General features: G+C 42.0%; 1 protein-coding gene across 4 annotated transcripts in view; it reads right to left on the bottom strand.

Moving 5' to 3' along the window:
* scaf11 (SR-related CTD-associated factor 11) overlaps window positions 1-19,837 on the bottom strand; it is a 74,214-nt gene extending 54,377 nt beyond the window's left edge. The window contains exons 1-9 of one of the 4 annotated variants that reach the window (XM_067254830.1): window positions 19,669-19,837; window positions 15,175-15,220; window positions 14,358-14,497; window positions 11,265-11,348; window positions 11,048-11,100; window positions 10,876-10,943; window positions 10,732-10,769; window positions 10,458-10,531; window positions 7,314-7,439 (exon numbers count right to left, since the gene is read on the bottom strand). In XM_067254830.1, the coding sequence (XP_067110931.1) occupies window positions 7,314-7,439; window positions 10,458-10,531; window positions 10,732-10,769; window positions 10,876-10,943; window positions 11,048-11,100; window positions 11,265-11,348; window positions 14,358-14,497; window positions 15,175-15,196 (605 nt within the window). In that variant the 5' untranslated portion in view covers window positions 15,197-15,220; window positions 19,669-19,837. Of the gene's footprint in view, window positions 1-7,313; window positions 7,440-9,800; window positions 9,881-10,457; window positions 10,532-10,731; window positions 10,770-10,875; window positions 10,944-11,047; window positions 11,101-11,264; window positions 11,349-14,357; window positions 14,498-15,174; window positions 15,221-19,668 lie in introns of those variants that run through there. The other 3 variants (XM_067254831.1, XM_067254832.1, XM_067254834.1) reach the window with 3 other exon arrangements.
* Window positions 19,838-23,752: the final 3,915 nt, after the last annotated feature.

Genomic DNA, 23,752 nt, shown 5'->3' with positions numbered 1-23,752 from the left:
CGCCTTGAATTCCTTGCGCTGAAGTGGTCTGTGTGTGACAAGTTTAGTCACTGGCTTAAGGGTCACGTCTTCACTGTATGGACCGATAATAATCCCCTCACACACATCATGACAAAACCACGGCTAGATGCCTGCGAACAACGGTGGGTGGCGAAGTTAGCTTCCTATGTATTCGACATCAAATACATCCCCGGCCCCAAGAACACTGTGGCGGATGCGCTTAGCCGGCGGCCGTTTGCGAAGTCAGTAGTTGGAAAGAGATTGCTTCGGGACACTTACAGTGAGCTCCTTGTAAAAGCGGCCCCCGTCTCTTCTGACTCTGTCCAGGAAGCCTTCCGACAGTCGAACATCTTTCGGGATGATCATGGCAGCAAGGGGGAGAAAGAGCTTTATGTGTCTCAATGTGTGAAGACCCAGTCCTTCTCCAAAGAGGAAGTCTCTGCCATCCTGGAAACACACAGCCTGTGGGAGTCCGGTACCAGGATGCGAGCTGTAAATGCTCTTCAGCAGCTCCCGCAGCTGATTCCCCCTGATGACAATCCCTTATCCGTGTTCTCGGAGAATGAGTTACGTGAAGGGCAGTTGAGTGATTCAATTCTTTCCAGGGTGTTGTACTTTGTGGAACGTGGCCGACGTCCGTCCAGGAGAGAGAAACCCAAGGAACATGTGACGGTCATCAGATACCTCAAACATTGGGAGAAATTGACAACTTCCAATGGACTCCTTTACAGTGTCCAAAGATCAGGTCTCTAAGAAGAAGAGATACCAGTTTGTGGTTCCTGACTCCCTCAAATCTGAGGTCCTCAGAGGCGTTCACGACAGCGCTGGCCATCAGGGCCAATTTAGGAACCTGAGCCTGGCCCGAGACTACGGGCTACCCCCCTTTCTATCTCATGTATGGTAGAGTTCCACGTCTTCCAGTTGATGTCCTCTTCAAGAACATCTTGAGAGATCCAGAGATTGGTAGTTATGATAGTTATGTGGTATCTCTCACAAAAGACCTTCAAGAGGCCATGGCTATTGCTCAGGGACACGTTGATAAGGAGCAGGGTCGTCAAGCTGAACTCTATAACCGCCGTGCAAAAGGAAAATCCATCTCTGCAGGTGACCGGGTCCTGGTCTCGAACAAACGTGAGAGAGGGAAGCGTAAGACGGCAGACCGATGGGAGTCCACATTGTTGTGAGCGTGAATGCCTCCTCTCATACCTATTAGGATTAGGAACCCAGTAACTGAACAAGAGAGAGTTGTGCACCGTAACTTGCTGATGCTTGTTAACTTCTTGCCTGTGGATGTGGACAATCTCTCAGATCAGACCTTTGCATCCTCCTGCGAGAAGGAGTCAAATGATGTCAATGGCATGGAAGGAATGATGCCTGTTGTGGATGAGGAAGATGCCAGGACTAGAACTCAAGAGTGGGTCAGCAATATGACAACTGTGGGTGTGGACAGCCGGGTGGGGGATGGTTCACTTAGGGATGTCCTGAGTACAAACAGAGAGTCTGAGCATGCGGGCAGTTTGCTAACACAGTCACAGACAGGGAGCTCTGACAACAGTCACACAAATGGCCCCACAGCTGACACTCAGGGCACTCACACACAGTCTTTGCATTCCAACAACTCAGATGATGTACGCATTACAATACCACCTTCCATTCAGTCTGATTCAAGCAGTATTCACGGAGCCAGATCCCGTGCTGGACGTATACTTAGACCGGTTAACCATCTGTTGTGTCAGATGTCTCAATGGCGTATTGTCGGGGATACCAGTCAGCTTGTTGACAAAGCCGCTAATTCAATGTTTCAACTATTCCAGTGAAATAGGTATTTTTCTATATATATATAAATATATGTGTATATATGGTGTTTTTCAGTGTACACTTTGGGTAATTTAGATATTTTTTATTACTTCTCCATGGATGTGTTTGAGTGTACCTGTTGGGACCTTTTTCTATGTATGGGATATGGTTTGTGTGGGGTGTAGACTGCATCCTACTTCCAGAAGCTGGTAGTGAGCAAGGCGCCGCTCTCTTTCCACTTCATCCTTTTGGGGATACTTTTCCAGTTGGAGTATTGGTGTGACCATGTCATGTTAAGTTCTTTCTTGACCACTATGTTAAATGTAATGCCTTGTTAATCTAACAACTATGGGCGAAATTCAGAAGGGGTGGGTGTAACAGAGTTGAAAAATCTGTTTAACTATATGATGAGTTTCGCCATAATTCTACAGTTATTAACCTTTTAAGAATCCTGTTAAATTTGCCTGAAAACGCCTAAACAGCATACCCAAAGTAAATTGGAAGCTGTTCTTGAACCATTTGGAGTACATGCATGTAAATGATCTCTTTTGAAAGCTGACACTCTGAAGTTATGTCCCCTGTTGTCAGGACCCCTGTCAGTCCTACTAGTGTTAAGTAATAGAAGCTTGAACACAAGGAAAGTGAAAATTTCTATTTCCGCCTAAATTTTGTTTTGAAAACAGAGGCCTGAAGAGGCCTAGAGGTGGTAGGTATTAGCTGGAAGACTAAATTGGACCACAGGTTGAAGCCTTACCCAATTCAAATCAAAAGTCAAACATAATACCACAATATATTCATATTTGACACATGTTTTTATAAAAGTACATCCATTCATTTTCTAAAAGGGCCTTTTGGAGACTCCAAAATGACCCTTTGTAACCAAGGTCAAATACTCCCAGGATTGGCGCACAAAGAAAACTGATTGCGCAATACCATATTGCGCAATCGACTTTTATTTTGACGGCTCCACAGACACATACAAATGAGGTATTGGCATTTTCAGCTAGCTTTCAGCTACAAGGCTAACGAGCTCATTTCAGAGCCAGTCGAAGCCAGTTCGAGAAATTTGTTTAGAAAGAGTGTGGGGGGGGGGGGCGGGGCAGGACGCACAGACCTAATTGGCTTTAGAGGGCTGTCAACGGGGCATGGAAGCTCCTATTGGGTCAAACAAGGTGTCAATCAAAAGGGGAGGGTTCAACGGACATTTTGATGCCTTCATATCGTAAATACTCTAGAAAAAAAATTGAGAAAAGAACACTTTTATGTGAACAAGTTGTTTCTTCCGTCGGCTAACTTGCATAATGAAACAAAGGATAATGGATATTCATGAACGTAAAACATTGTATTTGGACGAATTACTTTACATGGTTAGATACTTTGAACCCTTGGGAATGTACGCAGATCAAGTTTTGATGTGTTTGCATACCTGGACGACACAGAACCTTTGAGGGTAAGTAGAGACGTTTGGCTTTGTAAACAACACCAAAGTGGTGACTGGACAAAGACGTTGACTAAACTTGTTGTTGTGACTCGATCTTGAAATGGTTTACATATCTACAAGCACAAGAATCGTAGCTTTCCAATGATGTATAACATGTGTAGCGTCTAAAAAATATATTTGTTAGAATTTAGTGCGTCGTAACTGAGGAAGTTTGAAGTTTCACAAAAATCTTGTGTTTGCATTTTCGATGCGTTTTGAGGAGAATTTTCAGGCTAAGACAGAGGGGGAGGCACTTCAAGTGACACTTGCGCTTGTGCTGGTTGAGTAAGCTAGCTGTTAGCCTCGTTTCCCTCAGAGGAAAAAATGTCAAAGAGACAACAAAATGTGCTTAACTGCTGTTTGTCTCATCCAATGCGTTTTTTTGGTTAATTTAATCCAATGGATAATTGCTGCTTGTAAAAACGATTGTTGCCGTGTTTTTTTTTTTTTTTTTACATTTCACACCCATGCAGTGCATGTTCTGAAATTAAAATATACATTGCCCTGATGTACAAGCAGGGAGTCAGATGGCTGAGCGGTGAGGGAGTCGGGCTAGTAATCTGAAGGTTGCCAGTTCGATTTCCAGCCGTGCCAAATTATGTTGTGTCCTTGGGCAAGGCACTTCACCCTACTTGCTTCGGGGGGAATGTCCCTGTACTTACTGTAAGTCGCTCTGGATAAGAGCGTCTGCTAAATGACTAAAATGTTAAATGTAACAAGCAGGTTTTTTTAGTCAGAGAGGCTATGTAGGCAGTGTATTTTTTTGTGTTCGGTTTTCCGGTTTCCTCCCACCCCCGTTTTGAGTCGCCGGATCCACCCCCCTTCTGTGCTCCGGGACCTCCCACTTAGCCGGATATACAGAAAATACACAGAAAATACAGAGAAAACACTGAAATGGTAATCTTTTTTTCTTCCCCCTAATTTGATAAATAAAACCGAACCAAAACCGAAACCCCAAAAAACGAACCGAAGGCTTGTTGAATTGTTGCACCCCTAATAATTACTAGTCAGTCTGTTTGCCTTTCTAAACTTTTGCTTGTTTTTCTGATCGGATTCCTGTTCCTCTGTTTTTTTCAGTCTCTTCACCCTGGAATTCCCTTCACTCCCACCTGGCCACCAGTAACCACCGACCTGCACGTTCGGCACCACCATCTGCCTCCCATCACCTGTACTTACCTGTCTTCACGTCTGGCAATACCCCTTCAGTCATTTTTGTATCACCAATAAACATCGCCTTTTTCACCACCTACCTGTCCAGGTCTGCGTTTGGGTTCAGTCACTGGGGATTGTGACAGTTTCTAAAACTTGGAGTCCACCTGTGGTAAATTCAGTTGATGACATGATTTGGAAAGGCACACATCAGTCTATATAAGGTCCCACAGTTGACAGTGCATGTCAGAGCACAAACCAAGCCATGAAGTCCAAGGAATTGTCTGTAGACATCCAAGACAGGATTGTATCAAGGCCAAGATCTGGGGAAGGGTCCAGAAAGATTTCTGCAGCATTAAAGGTCCCAATGAGCACAGTGGCCTCCATCATTCGTAAATGGAAGAAGTTTGGAACCACCAGGACTCTTCCTAAAGCTGGCCGTCCGGCCAAACTGAGCGATCGGCGGAGAAGGGCCTTAGTCAGGGAGGTGACCAAGAACCCGATGGTCACTGACAAAGCTCCAGCCTTGCTCTGTGAAGAGAACCTTCCAGAAGGAGACCCATCTCTGCAGCAGTCCACCAATCAGGCCTGTATGGTAGTGGCCAGAGAGAAGCCACTCCTCAGTAAAAGGCACATGACAGCCTGTCTGGAGTTTGCCAAAAGGCACCTGAAGGACTCAGACCATGAGAAACAAAATTCCCTGCTCTGATGAAACAAAGATTGTACACTCTGCCTGAATGCCAAGCGTCATGTCTGGAGGAAACCAGGCACCGCTCATCACCTGGCCAATACCATTCCTACGAAGCATGTTGGTGGCAGCATCATGCTGTGGGGATTTTTTTCAGCGGCAGGAACTGGGAGAAAAGTCAGGATTGAGGGAAAGATGAATGCAAAAATGTACAGAGACATCCTTGATGAAAACCTGCTCCAGAGCCCTCTGGACCTCAGACTGGGCAACGACCCTAAGCACACAGCCAAGATAACAAAGGAGTGGCTTCAGGACAACTCTGTGAATGTCCTTGAGTGGCCCAGCCAGAGACAGACTTGAACCCGATAGAACATGTCTGGAAAGATCTGAAAATGGCTGAGCACCCCCATCCAACCTGATGGAGCTTGAGAGGTACTGCAAAGAAGAGTGGGAGAAACTGACCATAAATAGGTGTGCCAAGCTTGTAGTGTCACACTCAAAATGACTGGAGGTTGTAATTGCTGCCAAAGGTGCTTCAACAAAAGTATTGAGTAAAGGCTGTGAATACTTATGTACATGTTATGTTTTCGTTCTTAATTTTTGCTAATCAAAAATATGAAACAAACTTTTTTCACTTTGTCATTATGGGGTATTTTGTGTAGAATTATGAGGGGAAAAAAGTAATTGAATCAATTTTGGAATAAGGGAAGTGAAGACCTGTGAATACTTTCCAGATGCACTGTATGCAAAATATGAAAATACTAAAACATATAGTCTAGGCCTAGCCTACTGTAATAAGTGATAAAACATCTAGTGTGCTCACTACTACACATTTAATTTGACTGCTACTTTCTGCCAGCCCTCTCTCCTGGATTTTGCAGACTTTGAGGTGCTCCCTAGCGTTCTGATAAAATCTTCAAATTCGGAATAACCTTCGAGCAAGCGCTTAATCTTTGGCTCTGTTGCAGAAAAAAAACGTGGTGCTCTTTTTGGCCATGGTGAGCAACCAATAGCAGCATTGCTGATCAAGGTTTCTACTATCGATACGATACATACCCCCTTTTAAACCAACGCATGAACCCGCAATTATCCCAGACAACTTAAACCAGCTATACTAATCCTAAACAACGGGGGTGTTTGAAGAACCTAATTAGCTCGTTTGTATGGTACAGCCAATCAAAGTCGGCAACGAAGCCTCCAAAAAGGAAGCAAGGTCATTACTCAGCAGATCTTTTCTGTATTGACCCCATCTGGTACGCTGCTGCCACTGCCAATGACAAGAGCAGGCTGCAGCGTATCATCCGCACTGCTCAGAAGGTGATCTGCCTACCCTCGAGGACCTGCACACCTCGAGGCGTGCGAGGAAGATAGTGGCCGACTCCTCCCACCCTGGACACTCCCTGTTTCAGTCACTCCCCTCTGGCATAAGGCTGCGGTTCATCAGGACCAATACCACACGCCACAAAAACATCTTCCCATCCGCTGTTGGCGTCTTCAACAAGGCCAAGGGTTCACACTGACTTTAATGACAATGTCGTAAAACACACTGCATTTTGCACTGCATTACACAATTGCATCTTTTGTACCATTTGTATTTTTTGTAATATTTGTATTTTTATATTGTAAATTAAGGTAAGCAAATTCCTTGTCTGTGCAAACTTTCATGGCGATTAAAACCCATTCTGATTCTGATATGGACTCGGGACCCTGTTCTAAAGACGTCCAAAAAAATTGTGCAATTTGACATCTAGGGGGCCCTGCAATAAACAAAGATTTGGCACAGGTCATCTTCAGACCAACCCTCACAAATGTTATCACACAGTTTTTAGATTTTTCGAAACCGTTTGTCCGGTAGTCAATCAAAATTGGCAGCAGTGCCACCAAACAGGAAGCTGGGTTGTACCTCAGCAAATCATTGATAGATTCACACCAAACTTGCTACGCGTACTCGGAACACTTTTTTCGTCATTGAATCTGCTCGACCCCCTCATTGCTGCTTGCAGCTATATTTCTTTATGATTTGGTGGTCAATCAAATCTCTTTTTGCTGCTAGCTTAAACATTTTCACAAAACAGAATGCACACAAGCAGAAAAGAAAAACCTTCAGTGAACTACTACAATTTGCAAAAGAACATCTCACCAAAAACTGCACATGTATTCACAAAAAACGATTATAAGCCAGTCATGTGCCATGCTCACCTGGAGTTGCCCCAAGCAGAAACAGGCACAGCAGCCAACAGCCATGGGAAATTCTCTGTCTGGTGCATACATTGTTTACGTCCAGATACAGAGAACTCCTCCTCCGCCACCCAAAGAGGTTCAGAACTGTTGAGTAGACAACTCAGTCAAAACACATGCAGTGCTATTCTTTTGTTTATTGAACAAACAAAAGATTCAGTTGATGATACCAGACATTTAAATACATGTTTTAATACTATGTAGTGATGTATAATTGTTAAGTTAAAACAATTTCCTCAATATTTATCATTACACGCAAATCATCTGCTATTTGGGCAACTTCCTAAGCAAAGTTAAGTAAAGTATCCATATTATTGCAATCCATAGGGCCTACTATGTAGGCTACACAAAGAAATACCACTGTGTGCAAAATTCATAATACATGATCATTCGCCACGTCTGCCTGCTTAGTTTGAATACATGTTTAAAATATGATAGGTAAAATTATAATCCAAGTAGAATTTACTTTCATATTTACTGAAAATTGATATAATACATATCTTCAATGTAGCCTTTAATGCCGAACAGCAACAGAGACAACGGTCTGATCAAATATGTGTAGGCCATAAGAAAGCTAACCATATCCCTTGTATAATACATAAAACGAGAAAGCAAGAGAATTGTAAGAGACACTGTACTTCCGTGTTAATCTAACATTGGATACATTTACCCAAGGATAGCATCCAATCCCATTGATATGTTACATATTTTAACTGTCTGAAGAACCCTTTTCATGCAAGAATGCTAGATAAAATATATTAAAAGCCCTTTATTAGTTTTACCAATATGTTGGTGTTGACATGAATATTAACATATTTAAAATATAAATATGCTAAACTGAGGAGTCATTACATGCTTGAGGTCACGGTCAAACCCTTTTTGCTACAATAAAATGGAGTTGAAATAGGAAGTTCACAAATAATGTATGTTATTATACAATGCTTGACATTTACCTTATTGGATTCTGACAAAAAGTGTAAAAGGCTATTAAGCATGTCAATTCCTGCAAATGCGAAATATAATACAAATGCGAAATTTTATACTGTAACTATGGTGTACCTTAATTACCACATCACATGCCTTCATTACCACGTGCCTAAAACAAAACACTCGCTAGCAATTGGGTTGTCTCTGGATCCCATACAAATACAAATGGCATTGTTAGGTGGAATAGTTTTAGTATGGTGAGTTATAATCCATAGATGGTGTTCAATCCCAGCATGGTTGTCCTTATGTAAATACTTATTTACGAATTCTTGTGGAATTCTAAGATGACCTCGTTGCAACTTGGTACAAGATTATTTCAACAATGAATCTTTCAAACCGATTTACATTTATTTTTTGGAATCTAGATCATAATAGATTACTAAAATGACTCCTCCATAGATGAATAGGGGTACTTAACATGTATTCATAGAATGGAATATAATGTAATATTTTTTGGTATTCAATGTAGATGCTAAATGTGTGCTGGACAAATAACTTTTGGGGATTTGTCATCGTCCATTGGTTGAAAAGAATCACAACAATTATTCAACAGCATTTCACGTGCTCAGGGAGATGATGGGTTCAAACCTGCTGCAGGTCAGACAGTTTGATCATCTATTTGATTTCCACTACACAAGAATGAAACACAAATTCTTGACGCAAGTAGGCCATTAAAGATCCTGTAAAGTAAATTCCATGTTTTGCTTCCAAGTACATTATATACGTGTGAAATGAGTTCCTGAAAGCATGTGCAAAGCGCTAAAACTTTGTCGCACTGAAATGTGGAGTTAAACCGAAGAACAGTTTCTCTTCCGTTTTCAGATCAGGTTTTAATGGGTGGAGCCAAAAAAGGACCCATCTACGTCAGATCACTGAATGGCTATTGATAATGAAAGGAAAAATAGGTGGATAGATTTGGTGAAGAGCCACGCTCATGGAAAGTTTCGGATAAACTCCAGCAGCCACCTCTGCACTGACCATTTCACGGCGGACAGTTTTAACATGGACCAGAGACAGACGGGGTTCACCAACACACGGCTTCTCTTGCAGCGCGGAGCCGTACCGAGCATCGCCCCCCCGGCCGTTCATGCTCCGGTTGCACCTGGACCATCCACCGCCGCAAGCAATTCATCACTCAGTTCTGTGTGCTTGTTATAATTATACTAGATAACTTTCAGAGGTATCACTGCTATGAGTTAGTGCAAACCGCTAACTTGATATTAGGCTACTCTGCGTAGAATGATGGTATTTTGGTGAAATGGTAGCTAATGTGCTGGAAGTAGTTGGAGAGCTCACTGTCTGTTGTCTCTGGTGTCAATTTTTACTCCTGTGTTACAGCTCAGGGGAACATTTCATTTATATGCATCTGTATGTTTCACTCATTGAACAAATAAATTCTAATTCTATACCGTTTTGTTCGGCTTGACGTAGCGTCCATTATCTGGGTCGTAGGTAGCTTACTTGAGAGAGGCGGCGCCTTCCAGCGAGGGGGCCGAGCTTCAGCTCCTTCAGGCGACACGCCCCCCCAGTCTCGAACAGAGAAGTTTGCTGATTTTCTTACATTTACATTTAGTCATTTAGCAGACACTCTTATCCAGAGCGAGTTCAAAGCCTAATTTAACATACTTGTCTGTGGGGTTTTTTTCATTCGAATTTGGACGGGTAGTTAATAACACATTATTCTGTGGTGTGGTGAACTTGAAACTCGTTTTTAATTCCACTTTACAGGATCTTTAAGATAAGTACTGTTGTACTGGCCTCTGTTGGAAACTGAAACTGGACTAGCCGATGATAATACAGACTTCATGGAGTGGAATGAACCAAGTAGCTTGGCCTTGATTCACCAAAGGGAAACGGTGACTTCCTACAAGTGGATACGAGGCAACATCTGTTGTTCTGATTAAATGCATTCATAGAAACCGGTGGAATGCATCTAATTTCATCTGTGCCTAATGCATACGCATTAGGCACAGAAAGGGAGTGGAGGATTTATTACACCAATTGTAATTGTGCATTATACGAGCTCATTAAAATGCTTTGTTTATTTACGCAACAATATATATCAATTTATAGAAGTTACTGTTTTATGAAAATGCTGTTTGAGGGTGGTTTACTTACATGCCCTGTATCAAAGTACCCGGTGATGTGCCAGATGTAGACAGGGACCAGGTGAAGTGTAAAGCTTGTCGAACCTGGTAGAAAAAAAAAAGCAAAACAACATAAAGTGCCTTCAAACTCCTTACGTAACAGACTCATGGTTCAATGCATGCTTTTGATATTGAAACAGGATCATCTTCAAGGACTATTGAAACAAGACTAGTCCTTACTGGACTGTCCTTACTAAACAAAGAAATTATGAGATTAACTCTAGTTAATGTAAGAACTCACAAACCTTTTTCCTGCTGATTACAGAAGGGTCTTTATCCTTGCCTGTAGGAAACAATGTAGTGATATTGTAATACCTTTAAGACCTATAATTCTAGATTCACGTATGGAAATTAGGAATTTGATTTGGGAATATGTTTTGCACACGCACATTTCTTAATATGCCTGTTTTCTTTGGCAGGAGTCCTTTGGGTCATCTGCAGTTCCTTTTGCTGACTCCTGAAATAAAAGGATTTTACAATATAAATGTTGAACTGAATTGCTCCTTATGGTATTTCATAATATAAGTATAATAATAAGTATGTAGTCTTTTTAACACTTGCTTCAACAAACACCTCTCAGGCTCTAATGCGCCAATTTTCTTCTTCACAGGGACCTACAATAAGTAACAAAGTAGTAGAGTGAATCAAGGGATGAAGCTAAAACATTACATACATACAAGATAATTTCACTACAGTAGTCAAGATTCAAGTTGTAAAATAGAGTGCTGAGATTCAATAATGAAATAGACAAAAAAGCCAAAATAACCTTTTCACTCACCAATACAAGTCCCAAAGTTGTGTCCCATTGGTAGATGTCATTGAATGACTGTCTGTCCACTGGACAAGATGGAACGGTCTGTGACTTTAAAACACATTTATAGTTTTCATCAAATGTAAAGCCTTGAATTTACCATTGCAGTGCTTATGTCTCCTGGGTATAGAGGAATGGGTTTTAGTTAAATAGTCAAAGTAAAATATAATGCAGTGTTTCCTTTAGGTTTTTTTTTTAGCAGTGTGGGCAGGTCTGTCCGAACAACCCCCCCCCCCCCCTCCCCCTGCTATTTTGGAGCAGGCTTATGTATGTCTACTGTCTAATAGTTAATGTAATATTGCACATATTTTCGGCCCATTTCCCCTAAAGCAATAAGATTAGGCTACTTAAAGACCACCCTTCCACTCATAAAGTATGTTCTAAATGGCATAAATGCTGCCAATTAATAATTGACGTAACAACTTATTGTAAATGGTCAGTAGCCTAGCCTATCGATTAAGGTAGGCCACTCTAAAGTATGTGTACACTGTTTGCTTGATTTGATCTTGACATATAGGCTAAGCATTCTGGGGCAAATAACAAAAAACCCACTATTAATTACATTATCTTAATGCAGTGTAACTACTTCAGCATAACGATGCACCTAAAATACAAACGTGAGCAAGGGCGTTCAGCAATCGCTATCAAATCAACAGCCACGTACAATTTAGCTAGCAGGTGAAGAATACAAACAACGAAAATCATCAGTTAACTTAATTTAAATTTGCTACAACTATAGACTAATACAATAACAGGCTTGAATGTACTTACAACATAAGTTATAAGACTTCTCAAGGACAAACAGTGGTCCGTGCTATTCTCCGACATGCACTCTAACAATCACTGCTGATAGACGGCCTTTTGTACAGCCCTATTTCTGATACCGTGGCGGCAGAAATGTTGCCGTGGCGGCCCGCCACGCCAAAATCAACATAGAGGAAACACTGTAATGACAATGTACAAATATCAGAATTATGAACCTTAATACCTATTCTGTAACCTTATCCTCCTATACCAGCAGTGCAAAAACAAGTTACATTTTGACGTGCACTTTAAAGGGGTCATTGACTGCAAAATAGGGCTGGCCAATATATTGAATATTAGCGATAATATCGCAATCATTTTTATAACAATGTAAAATTTGAAAATATTGTGAATATCGAATATAATTACAAAAATGCTGGTCCTTGTGTTGCTTTTGTTTTAAGATCACTGTCTGGCTCCTCTGTGTTCACATACACACACACAGACTGAAAATTGCACTTGCACAGGCACTCTCTTTTGGTCCTGTCACATAAGGACCTCTGCATAAATTGTTCCATGTGAGGTCCACTTTGTCAAATTGCAAGTACCATGTTATGGCAACTGCTTAAATTTGCACTACACATTTTGTACTTTGTAACAATAGCTGTTCTATCTAAATTGTTTTTGTTGTTTTCTAATGGAGGCAAAATAAATCATGTTTTTTTATTATTTAAATGAAAATGCAAACATATCGAGAAAAGAATTGCCACGCGCTGCTCTGTGTACTTCCAGGGGAATTACAAAGAAGAAAGTTTGGAAGTTTTTCAAGGATATTGAAAATGGACTACGGTCATAAATGCAGTGTTCCAGGCTGTACAGGGAATGCTGACACTTTTCATAGTCTTCCCAAGGAACCAAACACTCGACGGGCATGGCTGATGTTTGTCTATGAGAAGATCCCTGTGAAGTTCGACAATTATTCATTTGCACAAACCATTTTACCAAAGACAGTTTTGAAAACCTTGGACAATATAAAGCAGGATTTGCTAAGCCGCTGTTGCTGAAAAGAGGTGCTGTTCCGACCGTATGCTCATCTCAACTGCAAGCTGTAGTATGATTTTGTCGCTAACAGTTATTAGCAATGCTAACGTATCCTGTATCTAGCGTAGGTAAAATGTGTGCATTTCATTTTCCTGTTTCATTCGAATAAATAACCTGTGTCGTCATGTAAATCTACAATTCACGATGCATGTTTGGCTATGTTGCGTCTTTGCTCCACAGCTTCGCTCGTTGTAAAGCAACCAATCAGCGCACAGCTCATCTATATATTCATGAGCATACCATAAAAGAGAGAAAGCCCTGGAATAAAATGAGAGGTTATTTCACAGGGTTGCATTAGGGCGCATAGAACAGCACCCTTTTCAGCCCAACCAATGTTACATACCCTATTCGGAGACCTTAAGGAACAGTGTGAAATCCCCTATAAATCAGTCAATGACCCCTTTAAAACCTCAATTTTGTTTACTCCATACCTGCTCAGATCTGCAATACACATCACAATTCACCTAATTAACTACAGTGTTTCCTCTACATGCATTTTGACACTATATGCAGAATTCTATGAAATATCACAGTCACAATAATATTAATCTGCGGAGCTGTCTGCTCCATGGAACTCAAATGAACGGTCTTCTGCTGCTCTCTCTGATTGGAGGATGAGCAACTGAACAGTGACAGGACGTCAATCATTCACAAAGTCATGACAAATGAAAAAACTACAGCAAGAGTGCAGCAGAGCACTTTCTCCTCTCTGCTCAGCCTGGCAGTGACAAACAGGGCAGAGGATAGATCCTCCAGATACATACATTTAACTAGCTAGTAAAATTATGTTTGCTATATTTTTGTATTCGCAATGTAATGTTTTCGATGTTGATGGCCAACTAGCCTAATTATTACTATTTAATTAACTGTGGAATAATAATCCAGCTAGTTTGGTAACTTTAGCTAGAGCTAGAACTAGATTGTACTCAAGCTAGCTAAACTAGCGAACTCAGTGAACATAACTTCAGTAAAGAAAATAAATTCTGTTTAAGCTATTTGTTAAAATATTGTTGATTGTATTTTCAGATGAGTTTGTTAGCTACAATGTTTCCTCCCAGAAGAGAAAGATGCCTGATTACGTCAATGAGGAAGATAGCACTAGTAGTACATTAAGATTCAAATAGCGAGGGGGTCAGTGTATTTATGCCCCAAAATTTTTTACGAAAAAAAAAGAACCCTAGAGGAAACACTGAACTAAATCAACCTCATTCCTACCTCTGCCCATGTGAGAATGCAGCCAAGACAGAAGATGTGGCAGCAGCTGTCAGGCATAGCTAGGTTGTCTTGACTCATGACTCCCAGGCAAATGGGACAGCGCTCTGCCACTTCATTTACGGTAAACTCCCTGAGTCCACCTGATAAAGGACAGCCATTGAAAGACAACATGTTAATCACAAAACACAAGCACAGAGTGGTATTCAGAGGTGGTCAAAGGTATTCATTAACTTATTAATTCATTCAAATAAACCCTGAAATTAATTGATTAGATGATTCATTTAAAAACCACTGCAGACTACATGAAAGGCTAAGACTTCTGAATACAAAACTATTCCCATTCACACAAAAAAAACTATTACTAGAAACAAGGTTGAATTTTGTTTCAAAAGGAAGTGAGAAGAACAGATTTGGTTATTATGCAATGACAAGCATTGTCATTAATAATTAACCATACACATCATTGGCCAGTCACTCAGTGCTAATAAGGAAAAAACATTCAGCTATCGATGCATTCTTAACTCTCGGCCTAAATTATCAGTGTTAATTTTATAAGCTAAAACCTTCACTTTCTTTTTTATGTCAGGGAGACCAGACTAAATAAATCAAAGATCAACATGACAACAATGTGACAGGTGGACATTTACGCTATGCTGTTTTTCTTTTGTATCCTCTCGTGCATCAGGTTAAACAGAACAAGGCTTAAGTTTGGTACCCACGGAGAAAGGCTTCTTGAAAATTATGGAAAAAACACATTTCCTATAGTCTTACTTGACAAAGTAAACATTCGCCTGCATGAAATTTTCTTTGAGTTTACCATTTTCCGATTTTCCAGCCATCTTCAGCACTTCACAGCTTTAATCCTGATGACCACAAGCCAAAAAACAGAGATTTTCATTAACAAACACTGAAGTTGGAAATTGGACAAAGAAAACCAAAATGTGTTTGTCATGTTTCAAGCATTTGCTTATATGTAAATGAAAAAAAAGGGTTAGGGCAATGGACAAGTGCATTTGATTACTGGGGCCTCTACGAGAAACAGTAGTACTCTGTTCCTAAGGGATGCACCAAAATTTAATTGGCCGAAGGCCGAATACGATTTTTCCCAGTTTTTTTTTTTTTTTGGTGCAAATGTTTTTGCCATTGCATAAATTAAATGGCCTAAATGCAATTTTACTTTTTCTCTTGCTTCTCAAGGAAAATAAATCTATTTAAAAAAAACAATTTGAAACTATTTAACATTTTGTAGATTCCAGCAGACATTACACAAACAAAGCAGAATATAACTTAAAATAAATACATAAAAAATAGTTGTATTTGGCCATTGTTGAGCCCCTCTCCTTGAATAGCCAATATTAGTCCTATAACTGACTGCTCAAAGAATGTAACGTACTCTCTACGCCTACAACAAAAAGCGCATTAAAAAAAGAATCCAAAAAGGTGGATGAACCCAAAACACATTAAATCAACCTAGACACAATGAAGCCCACAAACTTGCTAAAAAATGAGTAAACAAACATCTTTGCTGAGCTTTTTTGCTCGGGGGAAAAAGGCCCATGGAGGACAGAATCCGGTCATTTTTCAAAATAAAACAACTTTCAGACTCTGATAATGAATTAAACAGAAATAATGTTTGTTTGTTTTTTCTGTGCGGCCCGGTACCAAATGATCCACGGACAGGTACCAGTCCACGGACCTGTGGTTGGGTAACGCTGCATTACAGTAACTGAACCAAAGAGTATTGAAGACAAGAGGCAAAGCTCTGGTGTTTTTTGACAACCACCACTAGATGGCGCAAAGGTAGCAATGCCACCATTTTGGACTGTGAGTTACAGTCAAAGAGTATAGAAGCACTTTCTGCTTCGATAAGAATGTAAGATGATCTAATCTCGATAATTTTTTTTACAACTGGCGCGAGACTGGCACGGGACAATAAAGTGAGGATGGCAGCAAAGTAGAGCTACGAGCTCAAACGGAAGCAACTTTTTTTTAAGGAACTAAGATGCACTGTGTCGTCTGTCGTATGTTCCTGTCTAAAGCAGACAAGAGTGGATCTTTTTACACAGGCACTGACAATTTTCGAAAACAATCCCTGACCAGCCATGCTAGCAGACAGCACCTGGTTTGCGTGACAGCTAAGCGGATGGTTGACAATCCATCTTCCAGGCCGTTGACCATGCTGGTCAGGAATTTAAATGCAGATGCCCATCGTGTTGTTGCACAATTTATAACAATGGCATATCACGTAATTAAGACGGGCCAGCCGTTCGCCTCGTTCCCCCGGGCTATTGAACTGCAGCAGAAGAATGGTGTTGCTTTGGGTATTTGGTATCATACTGATGAAATGCTATGGAAGCTTCTATATATTAGCATTGAGGGACCAGAGGTTTCAGTTTCAGCCAGACAGAGTTGTGCAAAGATGGCTGTCAACAGGGAAGAGAGCACATCATGTTTGAGGTTAAAAGTCAATAGTTTTGCTGACTATTACCTTTTTATTTTTTATCACTAGAAATGTGATTTAATTTTTGTTCTTTTTATATCCAGGATGTGTTTAATAAATGGTTAAACATGTTAACAGAATAACACAACTTATGTCTTTGGTTATGTTGTTGTAACAATGATAAATTACTACTTTTGTAGGGGGGGCCAGTAAAAATTGTCTTGGGGCCAGTAAGTTTCAAACCCTTTTTTATGTTGAGCCCTGCAGGTCTACAAACGCCTTTGTAAGCAGAGATTTGTTAAAACGTTTGTTAACCAAGACCGTAGGTCGAGGTCAACAAGAAGTCCACATTTGCAGTTTGTCGTCTTACCAGACTTGGTAGCCACCTGTTTGTTTACTACACAATTTGCACCGAACATTGCTCTGCTCTTTGTCGGATTTCAAAAAGCCAAACAACTTCCAAATAACTGAAGACAAACCCTTTTTATCAATTATTTCTTCATTGGAAGAATCTCTCGCCATGGCTATCGCTGCCATTGTTTTCGGCAATAAGACTCATTTTCCGCGGTTAACATTAGCTACTCCACTCGAGGTGCTCAGTATATTTTAGTGAGCGTAGGCTACCATTTCTCCGCAACTTCCTGCTGTATTACAGAAATTAAAAGGACTGCTGTTACTAATTATTCTCTATCGACATTATCGAAAATGAATTAATGTTACGATATCTTTATTGAGGGACATTACTTTGATAATTTATTCGATTTATCACCCAGGCCTACTAACTGTACTCCAGATGTACCATTGTTCAATCACAGACAGTGCTGTTGAGTCACCGTAGACTTCCAGTTAGGGGTGGGCGGTATATCGGTATGGCGTTGTGCCATGATACAGATTTTGCCATATTTACATTTACATTTAGTCATTTAGCAGACGCTCTTATCCAGAGCGACTTACAGTAAGTACAGGGACATTCACCCGAGGCAAGTAGGGTGAAGTGCCTTGCCCAAGGACACAACGTCAGTTGGCATGACCGGGAATCGAACTGGCAACCTTCGGATTACTAGCCCGATTCCCTCACCGCTCAGCCACCTGACTCCCCACAACTCCACCATATCATGGATATCACGATAATGTATTAAGTAAAGTGTTTCTGTTTGGTATAAAATATAAGTCAAGTGATACAGCCTAGTGGGCTAGTTCAAATTTGTATCTTTTACTAAAACATTTAAGCATGGACGTGTCATGACATTTAAAAAATAACAAATATATTGTGATATATCGTTACTGTCAGTGCTTAGGAATTATTCTGTAATAAACATTTTAGGCCATACTGCCCAGCCCTACTTCCAGTTCAATATAATGTATTTTTTTTATTTTTTGTGTGACATTTATATATTTAGTATAGTTTTAACTAAAAATGTATAACTTTTTAAAGCTTCTCAAAAAAAGAAGAATAATTCATTTTTATTGTGTCACATTGTGTGGTCAATTTTGCAATTAACCTCTGAACCATGCATTAAACTAGCCTGATTCTAACCAGACTCTTGTACATTTCATTTGTACAGAGTGTCTGGGATCACTCCATTGACAAGCATTAACTTCCTTGAAGGCGAGTACTCTGTTGAAGTTTAAAACTATTGGATCTGCCATAACCAATTGCTAGCGTTCTCCTTAGCCAACTCCTTCACCACTAACGGAGCTAGCTGGAAAATCAAACTTTTCCCAAACCCCGTGGGGAGGACAACAACATCATGGCCACCAACAAAAATCAGCAAAGATTGTTCTTGCTCCGGCTCTAACTTCTGGATATTCGGCTGCGTTGCCACAACAGACCGAATGGCTTCGATCGCACCTTTCTCCGCCGCCATTACTTAACTACAACTCAAACTAGGGCGACATCAACGTCATCGTTCTCAGCCACTCCCTCCTCCTCGCTGATTGGACCGCCAAAAATGTGGCTGCCAAAAACTGACTAACATACCGAAAGCCCAGACCTAGTAAAGAAGCAAAATAAAAATTGTGCGAAAGTACGTAGGAGGGCAGAGACAGGCTAGCATTAAACAATCAATTTTAAAATGTGGGTCTCGTCACTTTCATATGGTAGTTTGGTCGACAGTAATTTCAGTGTACAAAATAGTGGCCCCATCCCCAAAGTCCACCCATCTTAAAATTCCTGGCCTCGCCACTGCTCGTCATTCAACGTTCAAAGATCAAACCGGTGATACCAGTTAAATCAAACTACAAAATGTACAGACTTGTATGGTGTTCGCATTGATCGCTTCCTAGCTAGCAAATCTAAATAAATGGGGACGTTAGTAACATTAGCTAGACGAATTAGTAGCTGTAGTATACCTACTTTACACAATGTTAGTTGATGACTGCGCAGCTGGTTGGCTAGATACCCAGTTTCTAACTAGCAAGCAAGCGCAAGGCAGATACTTAAAGTTGACCTAGCTAGCCTAGCTATGTAGGTTTGCAAAGTTGTGGGCATTCTCTTTGGACACTATTAACAACACGTAGGTAGCAAGCTAGCCAGTTGCAAGCTAACCACACACGCACTAGGCTAAGCTAGTTAGCTATGTTAGTTTTCCAACCAAATCAAGTCATTTAACCCTCTCTTGAATCTCACTGATAACTATTTTCTTGCAACAACCAGAGCTAGAGCTAACTAGCTGACGGTGCTGTAGCAGAAAGTTCCCTAAAAGTCTGTGATACGCACAATTGGAACACTTATTATGACCACCAAGTAAAAAAAAAAAAGGTGCTACCTCGAATGTTCCTTGCACCACAGTAGCTAGCTGGCCATTTCAGTTAAGCTAGTTAAGCTACGCTTGTTGGCGGAAAGTGTTTGCTAATAGTTTGTTTACCTACCCCGTAACGTATCAAATGTATGAGCTGAAGTTGTAGCTTAGAATCCAACTTGATTCCTGGTACACTTTAGATTATGCAGCGACCATGTAAACCAAATGTAGGAAGCATTTACATGTGAAACTCAAAGCGGCCAAGTAAACGTCTCGGCCACATGTCTCAGTCTGTCCAGAACTTCTATGAACCCAGACCAAATCTGTCTGGCTTGTCAGTTTGCACCACATGGTGTCGCAAGTCTTCCGAGTATTCACTGCTATCTACTTCCGGGTCTTCACATAATCTTTGAAGTTGTAAACACGGATATAATTTAGGTACATGTAAAGATTTGATACGGCTCTCCCATAATGGGGTGCTCTCTCCCATTATTATTATTTTTATATAGCACTTATTGTTTCTAATGACTTTAAGGAACAAACTGTACAAATGAGCGTGGTTGCAAGTGGTTTGCAGTGACAGAAGATTGATAATACTAAACCTGGGGAGGGGAGATTATAACAATACTGGTGTACAGTCAGAGAGACAGACTATTATATAACAATATAACAGCCTGCTGATGGTGATGGAGAGAGGCTGGGGCAGAGGCTGGTGATGACGATGTAGATAGGCTGGGGCAGAGCCGGGTATGGTGTTGGAGAGAGGCTGGGGCAGAGCCTGGTGATGGAGAGAGGCTGGGGCAAAGCCTGGCAATGGTGATGGCGAGAGGCTGGTGATAATTATGTAGAGAGGCTGGGGCAGAACCTGAGACTGAGGCAGAGCCTGGAGATGGAGAGAGGCTAGGGCAGAGCCTGGTGATGGAGAGAGGCTGGGGCAGAGCTTGGAGATGGAGAGAGGCTGAGGCAGAGCCTGGTGGTGGTGATGGGGAAAGGCTACCTGAACTGCACGCAGCCTGTTTTACAAGATTGACACAATGTGGGCCACAATCAGGCCTGGAGTGGCCATCGGGAGAATCGGGAAAATTCCTGTTGGGCCGCTCTACCCGCTCATAAATTGGGCCGGCAGACTCGTCTGCTTTCTTTTTGTTTTTTCACACACCGAATAAAAATATACGTGCTAAGTTTAAGTTACTGTCTGGGAGTCAGGTGGCTGAGCGGTGAGGGAATCGGGCTAGTAATCCGAAGGTTGCCAGTTCGATTCCCGGTCATGCCAACTGACGTTGTGTCCTTGGGCAAGGCACTTCACCCTACTTGCCTTGGGGGAATGTCCCTGTACTGACTGCAAGTCGCTCTGGATAAGAGCGTCTGCTAAATGACTAAATGTAAATGTACTGTGTGACTGATAAGTAAGGTAATATACATACATATAATACACTAGATTTTAATTTCAATAAGCGAATGCTTAATAAAATGTATGGGGAAAAAATGCCAGGAGGAGCTGAAAAAGCCAGGTAAAAAAAGGAGGATGCAGCCTAATGTGCTAAATTGACCGATGTTTTCAAGAAAACAAACAAGCACACACAAACTTGCGACTATAGGTACAGCACAGTGACTTTAGCTAGTAAAAAACATCAAAACAGTGGACCAGTGAAGCTATGGAGGATCTGCGGGCGTGCTTGGACTGCACTGACTGGGACATGTTCACGACTGCTACCAATAGTCTGGATGAGCTCACAGAGGCTGTGACATCATACATCAGCTTCTGTGAGGACTGCTGTATACCAACACGCACCAGGGTAAGCTACAACAACGACAAACCTTGGTTTACAGCTAAACTCAGAAGGTTGAGGTCAGAGAAAGAGGCCGCGTTCAAGAGTGGGGACAAAGACAGTTTCAAGGAGTCGAAGAACAGGTTTAGCAAGGCGGTGAGGGAGGCTAAACGACTGTACTCAGAGAGGCTAAAACACCAATTCTCTGCAAACGACTCTGCTTCTGTCTGGAGAGGGCTCAGGCAAATTACCAACTACAAGCCCAGAGCCCCCCACTCCACTAACGACTCCCGCCTGGCCAACGACCTGAATGAGTTCTACTGCAGATTTGAAAGACAATTGGACAGTCTTGAACTACCCCTTCCCACCCAGGAGGCCTCCCACCTCCCCCCCTCTACAGTGACGACTCTCTCCATTCAGGAGGGTGAAGTTAACAGACTTTTCAAGAGGCAGAACCCCCGCAAAGCAGCTGGGCCGGACTCTGTCTCTCCAGCCACCCTCAAGCACTGCGCTGACCAGCTGTCTCCGGTGTTTACCCACATCTTTAACACCTCCCTTGAGACATGCCATGTGCCAGCCTGTCTCAAGTCCTCCACCATCATCCCTGTGCCCAAAAAGCCAAGGCCAACAGGACATAATGACTACAGACCCGTCGCCCTGACCTCTGTGGTAATGAAGTCTTTCGAGCGCCTGGTGCTGGCACACCTTAAATCCATCACTGACCCTCTACTGGACCCCCTGCAGTTTGCCTACAGAGCCAACAGGTCTGTGGACGATGCAGTTAACATGGCCCTCCACTTCACCCTACAGCACCTGGACTCCCCAGCATCCTATGCCAGGATCCTGTTTGTGGACTTCAGCTCTGCCTTCAACACCATCATCCCTGCCCTGCTTCAGGACAAGCTCTCCCAGCTGAACGTGCCTGATTCCACCTGCAGGTGGATCACAGACTTCCTGTCTGACAGGAAGCAGTGCGTTAAGCTGGGAACGCAAGTCTCTGACTCCCGGTCCATCAGCACCGGATCACCTCAGGGCTGCGTCCTTTCTCCTCTGCTCTTCTCCCTGTACACCAACAGTTTCACCTCCAGTCATCCGTCCGTCAAACTCCTGAAGTTTGCGGACGACACCACCCTTATTGGGCTCATCTCTGGTGGAGACGAGTCTGATTATAGGTGGGAAGCGGCCAACCTGGTGACCTGGTGCAGCCAGAACAACTTAGAGCTTAATGCCCTTAAGACAGTGGAGATGGTTGTGGACTTCAGGAGGAACACAGCCCCACTCACCCCCATCACCCTGTGTGACTCCCCAGTCAACACTGTGGAGTCCTTCCGCTTCCTGGGCACTATCCTCTCCCAGGACCTCAAGTGGGAACTGAACATCAGCTCCCTCATCAAGAAAGCACAACAGAGGATGTACTTCCTTCGGCAGCTGAAGAAGTTCAACCTGCCAAAGACAATGATGGTGCACTTCTACTCAGCCATCATTGAGTCCATCCTCACCTCCTCCATCACCGTCTGGTACGCTGCTGCCACTGCCAAGGACAAGAGCAGACTGCAGCGTATCATCCGTACTGCTGAGAAGGTGATTGGCTGCAATCTGCCTACCCTCGAGGACCTGCACACCTCGAGGACCCTGAGGCGAGCGAGGAAGATTGTGGCCGACTCCTCCCACCCTGGACACTCCCTGTTTCAGTCACTCCCCTCCGGCAGAAGGCTGCGGTCTATCAGGACCAATACCTCACGCCACAAAAACAGTTTCTTCCCTTCCGCTGTTGGCCTCTTCAACAAGGCCAAGGGACCACACTGACTCAAATGACTCATTGCCTAAATCACTCTGCTTTTGCACTGCACCATAACATGGTATCTTGTACATTTGTATTTTTTGTAATATTTGTATTTTTGTATTTTATATTGTAATTTACGGCAATTTATATTTATCCCACTTAGTACTGCTAGTTTATGTACCCTTAGTATAGTTAGTCCACATATTTAAATTTTAGGTATATGTTTATTGTATCCACCTTCCTGCCAAAGCAAATTCCTTGTCTGTGCAAACTTTCATGGCGAATAAATCCCTTTCTGATTCTGATTCTGATTCTAGTAGCCTACTGTAGCTAGTGCTATCTTGAAATGTTGGCAAACTTTTTTTTTTTAAGTGACTTACATTGAATGATAAATGTTTTAGTTTAGTTCAGGTTTTTTTCTTCTTTGGATTATCTGCTAGATTTCAGTGACTAATTTAGACTTTTTTTGTTATGTGATTGTGGTTTAATACAGATAAGCCTGATGCAGAGGGAAGTGAGAAAAAGAAAGGAGACAGGGACAGAGACATTGATGATAAGAGAGACAACAGCAACAACACAGATAGTCCCTGAGCCACAAGCAAGTAGTGTTGATGAGGAGACTCAAAAATTAGATTATTGCTCATCCTCAGTCAAATGACCTT

Source organism: Osmerus mordax, chromosome 17 (assembly GCF_038355195.1).
Source record: "Osmerus mordax isolate fOsmMor3 chromosome 17, fOsmMor3.pri, whole genome shotgun sequence".
NCBI classification, from domain to species: Eukaryota; Metazoa; Chordata; class Actinopteri; order Osmeriformes; family Osmeridae; genus Osmerus; species Osmerus mordax.
Note: the sequence above shows the minus strand (reverse complement) of the source record. Positions and strands in the feature narration are given on the sequence as shown.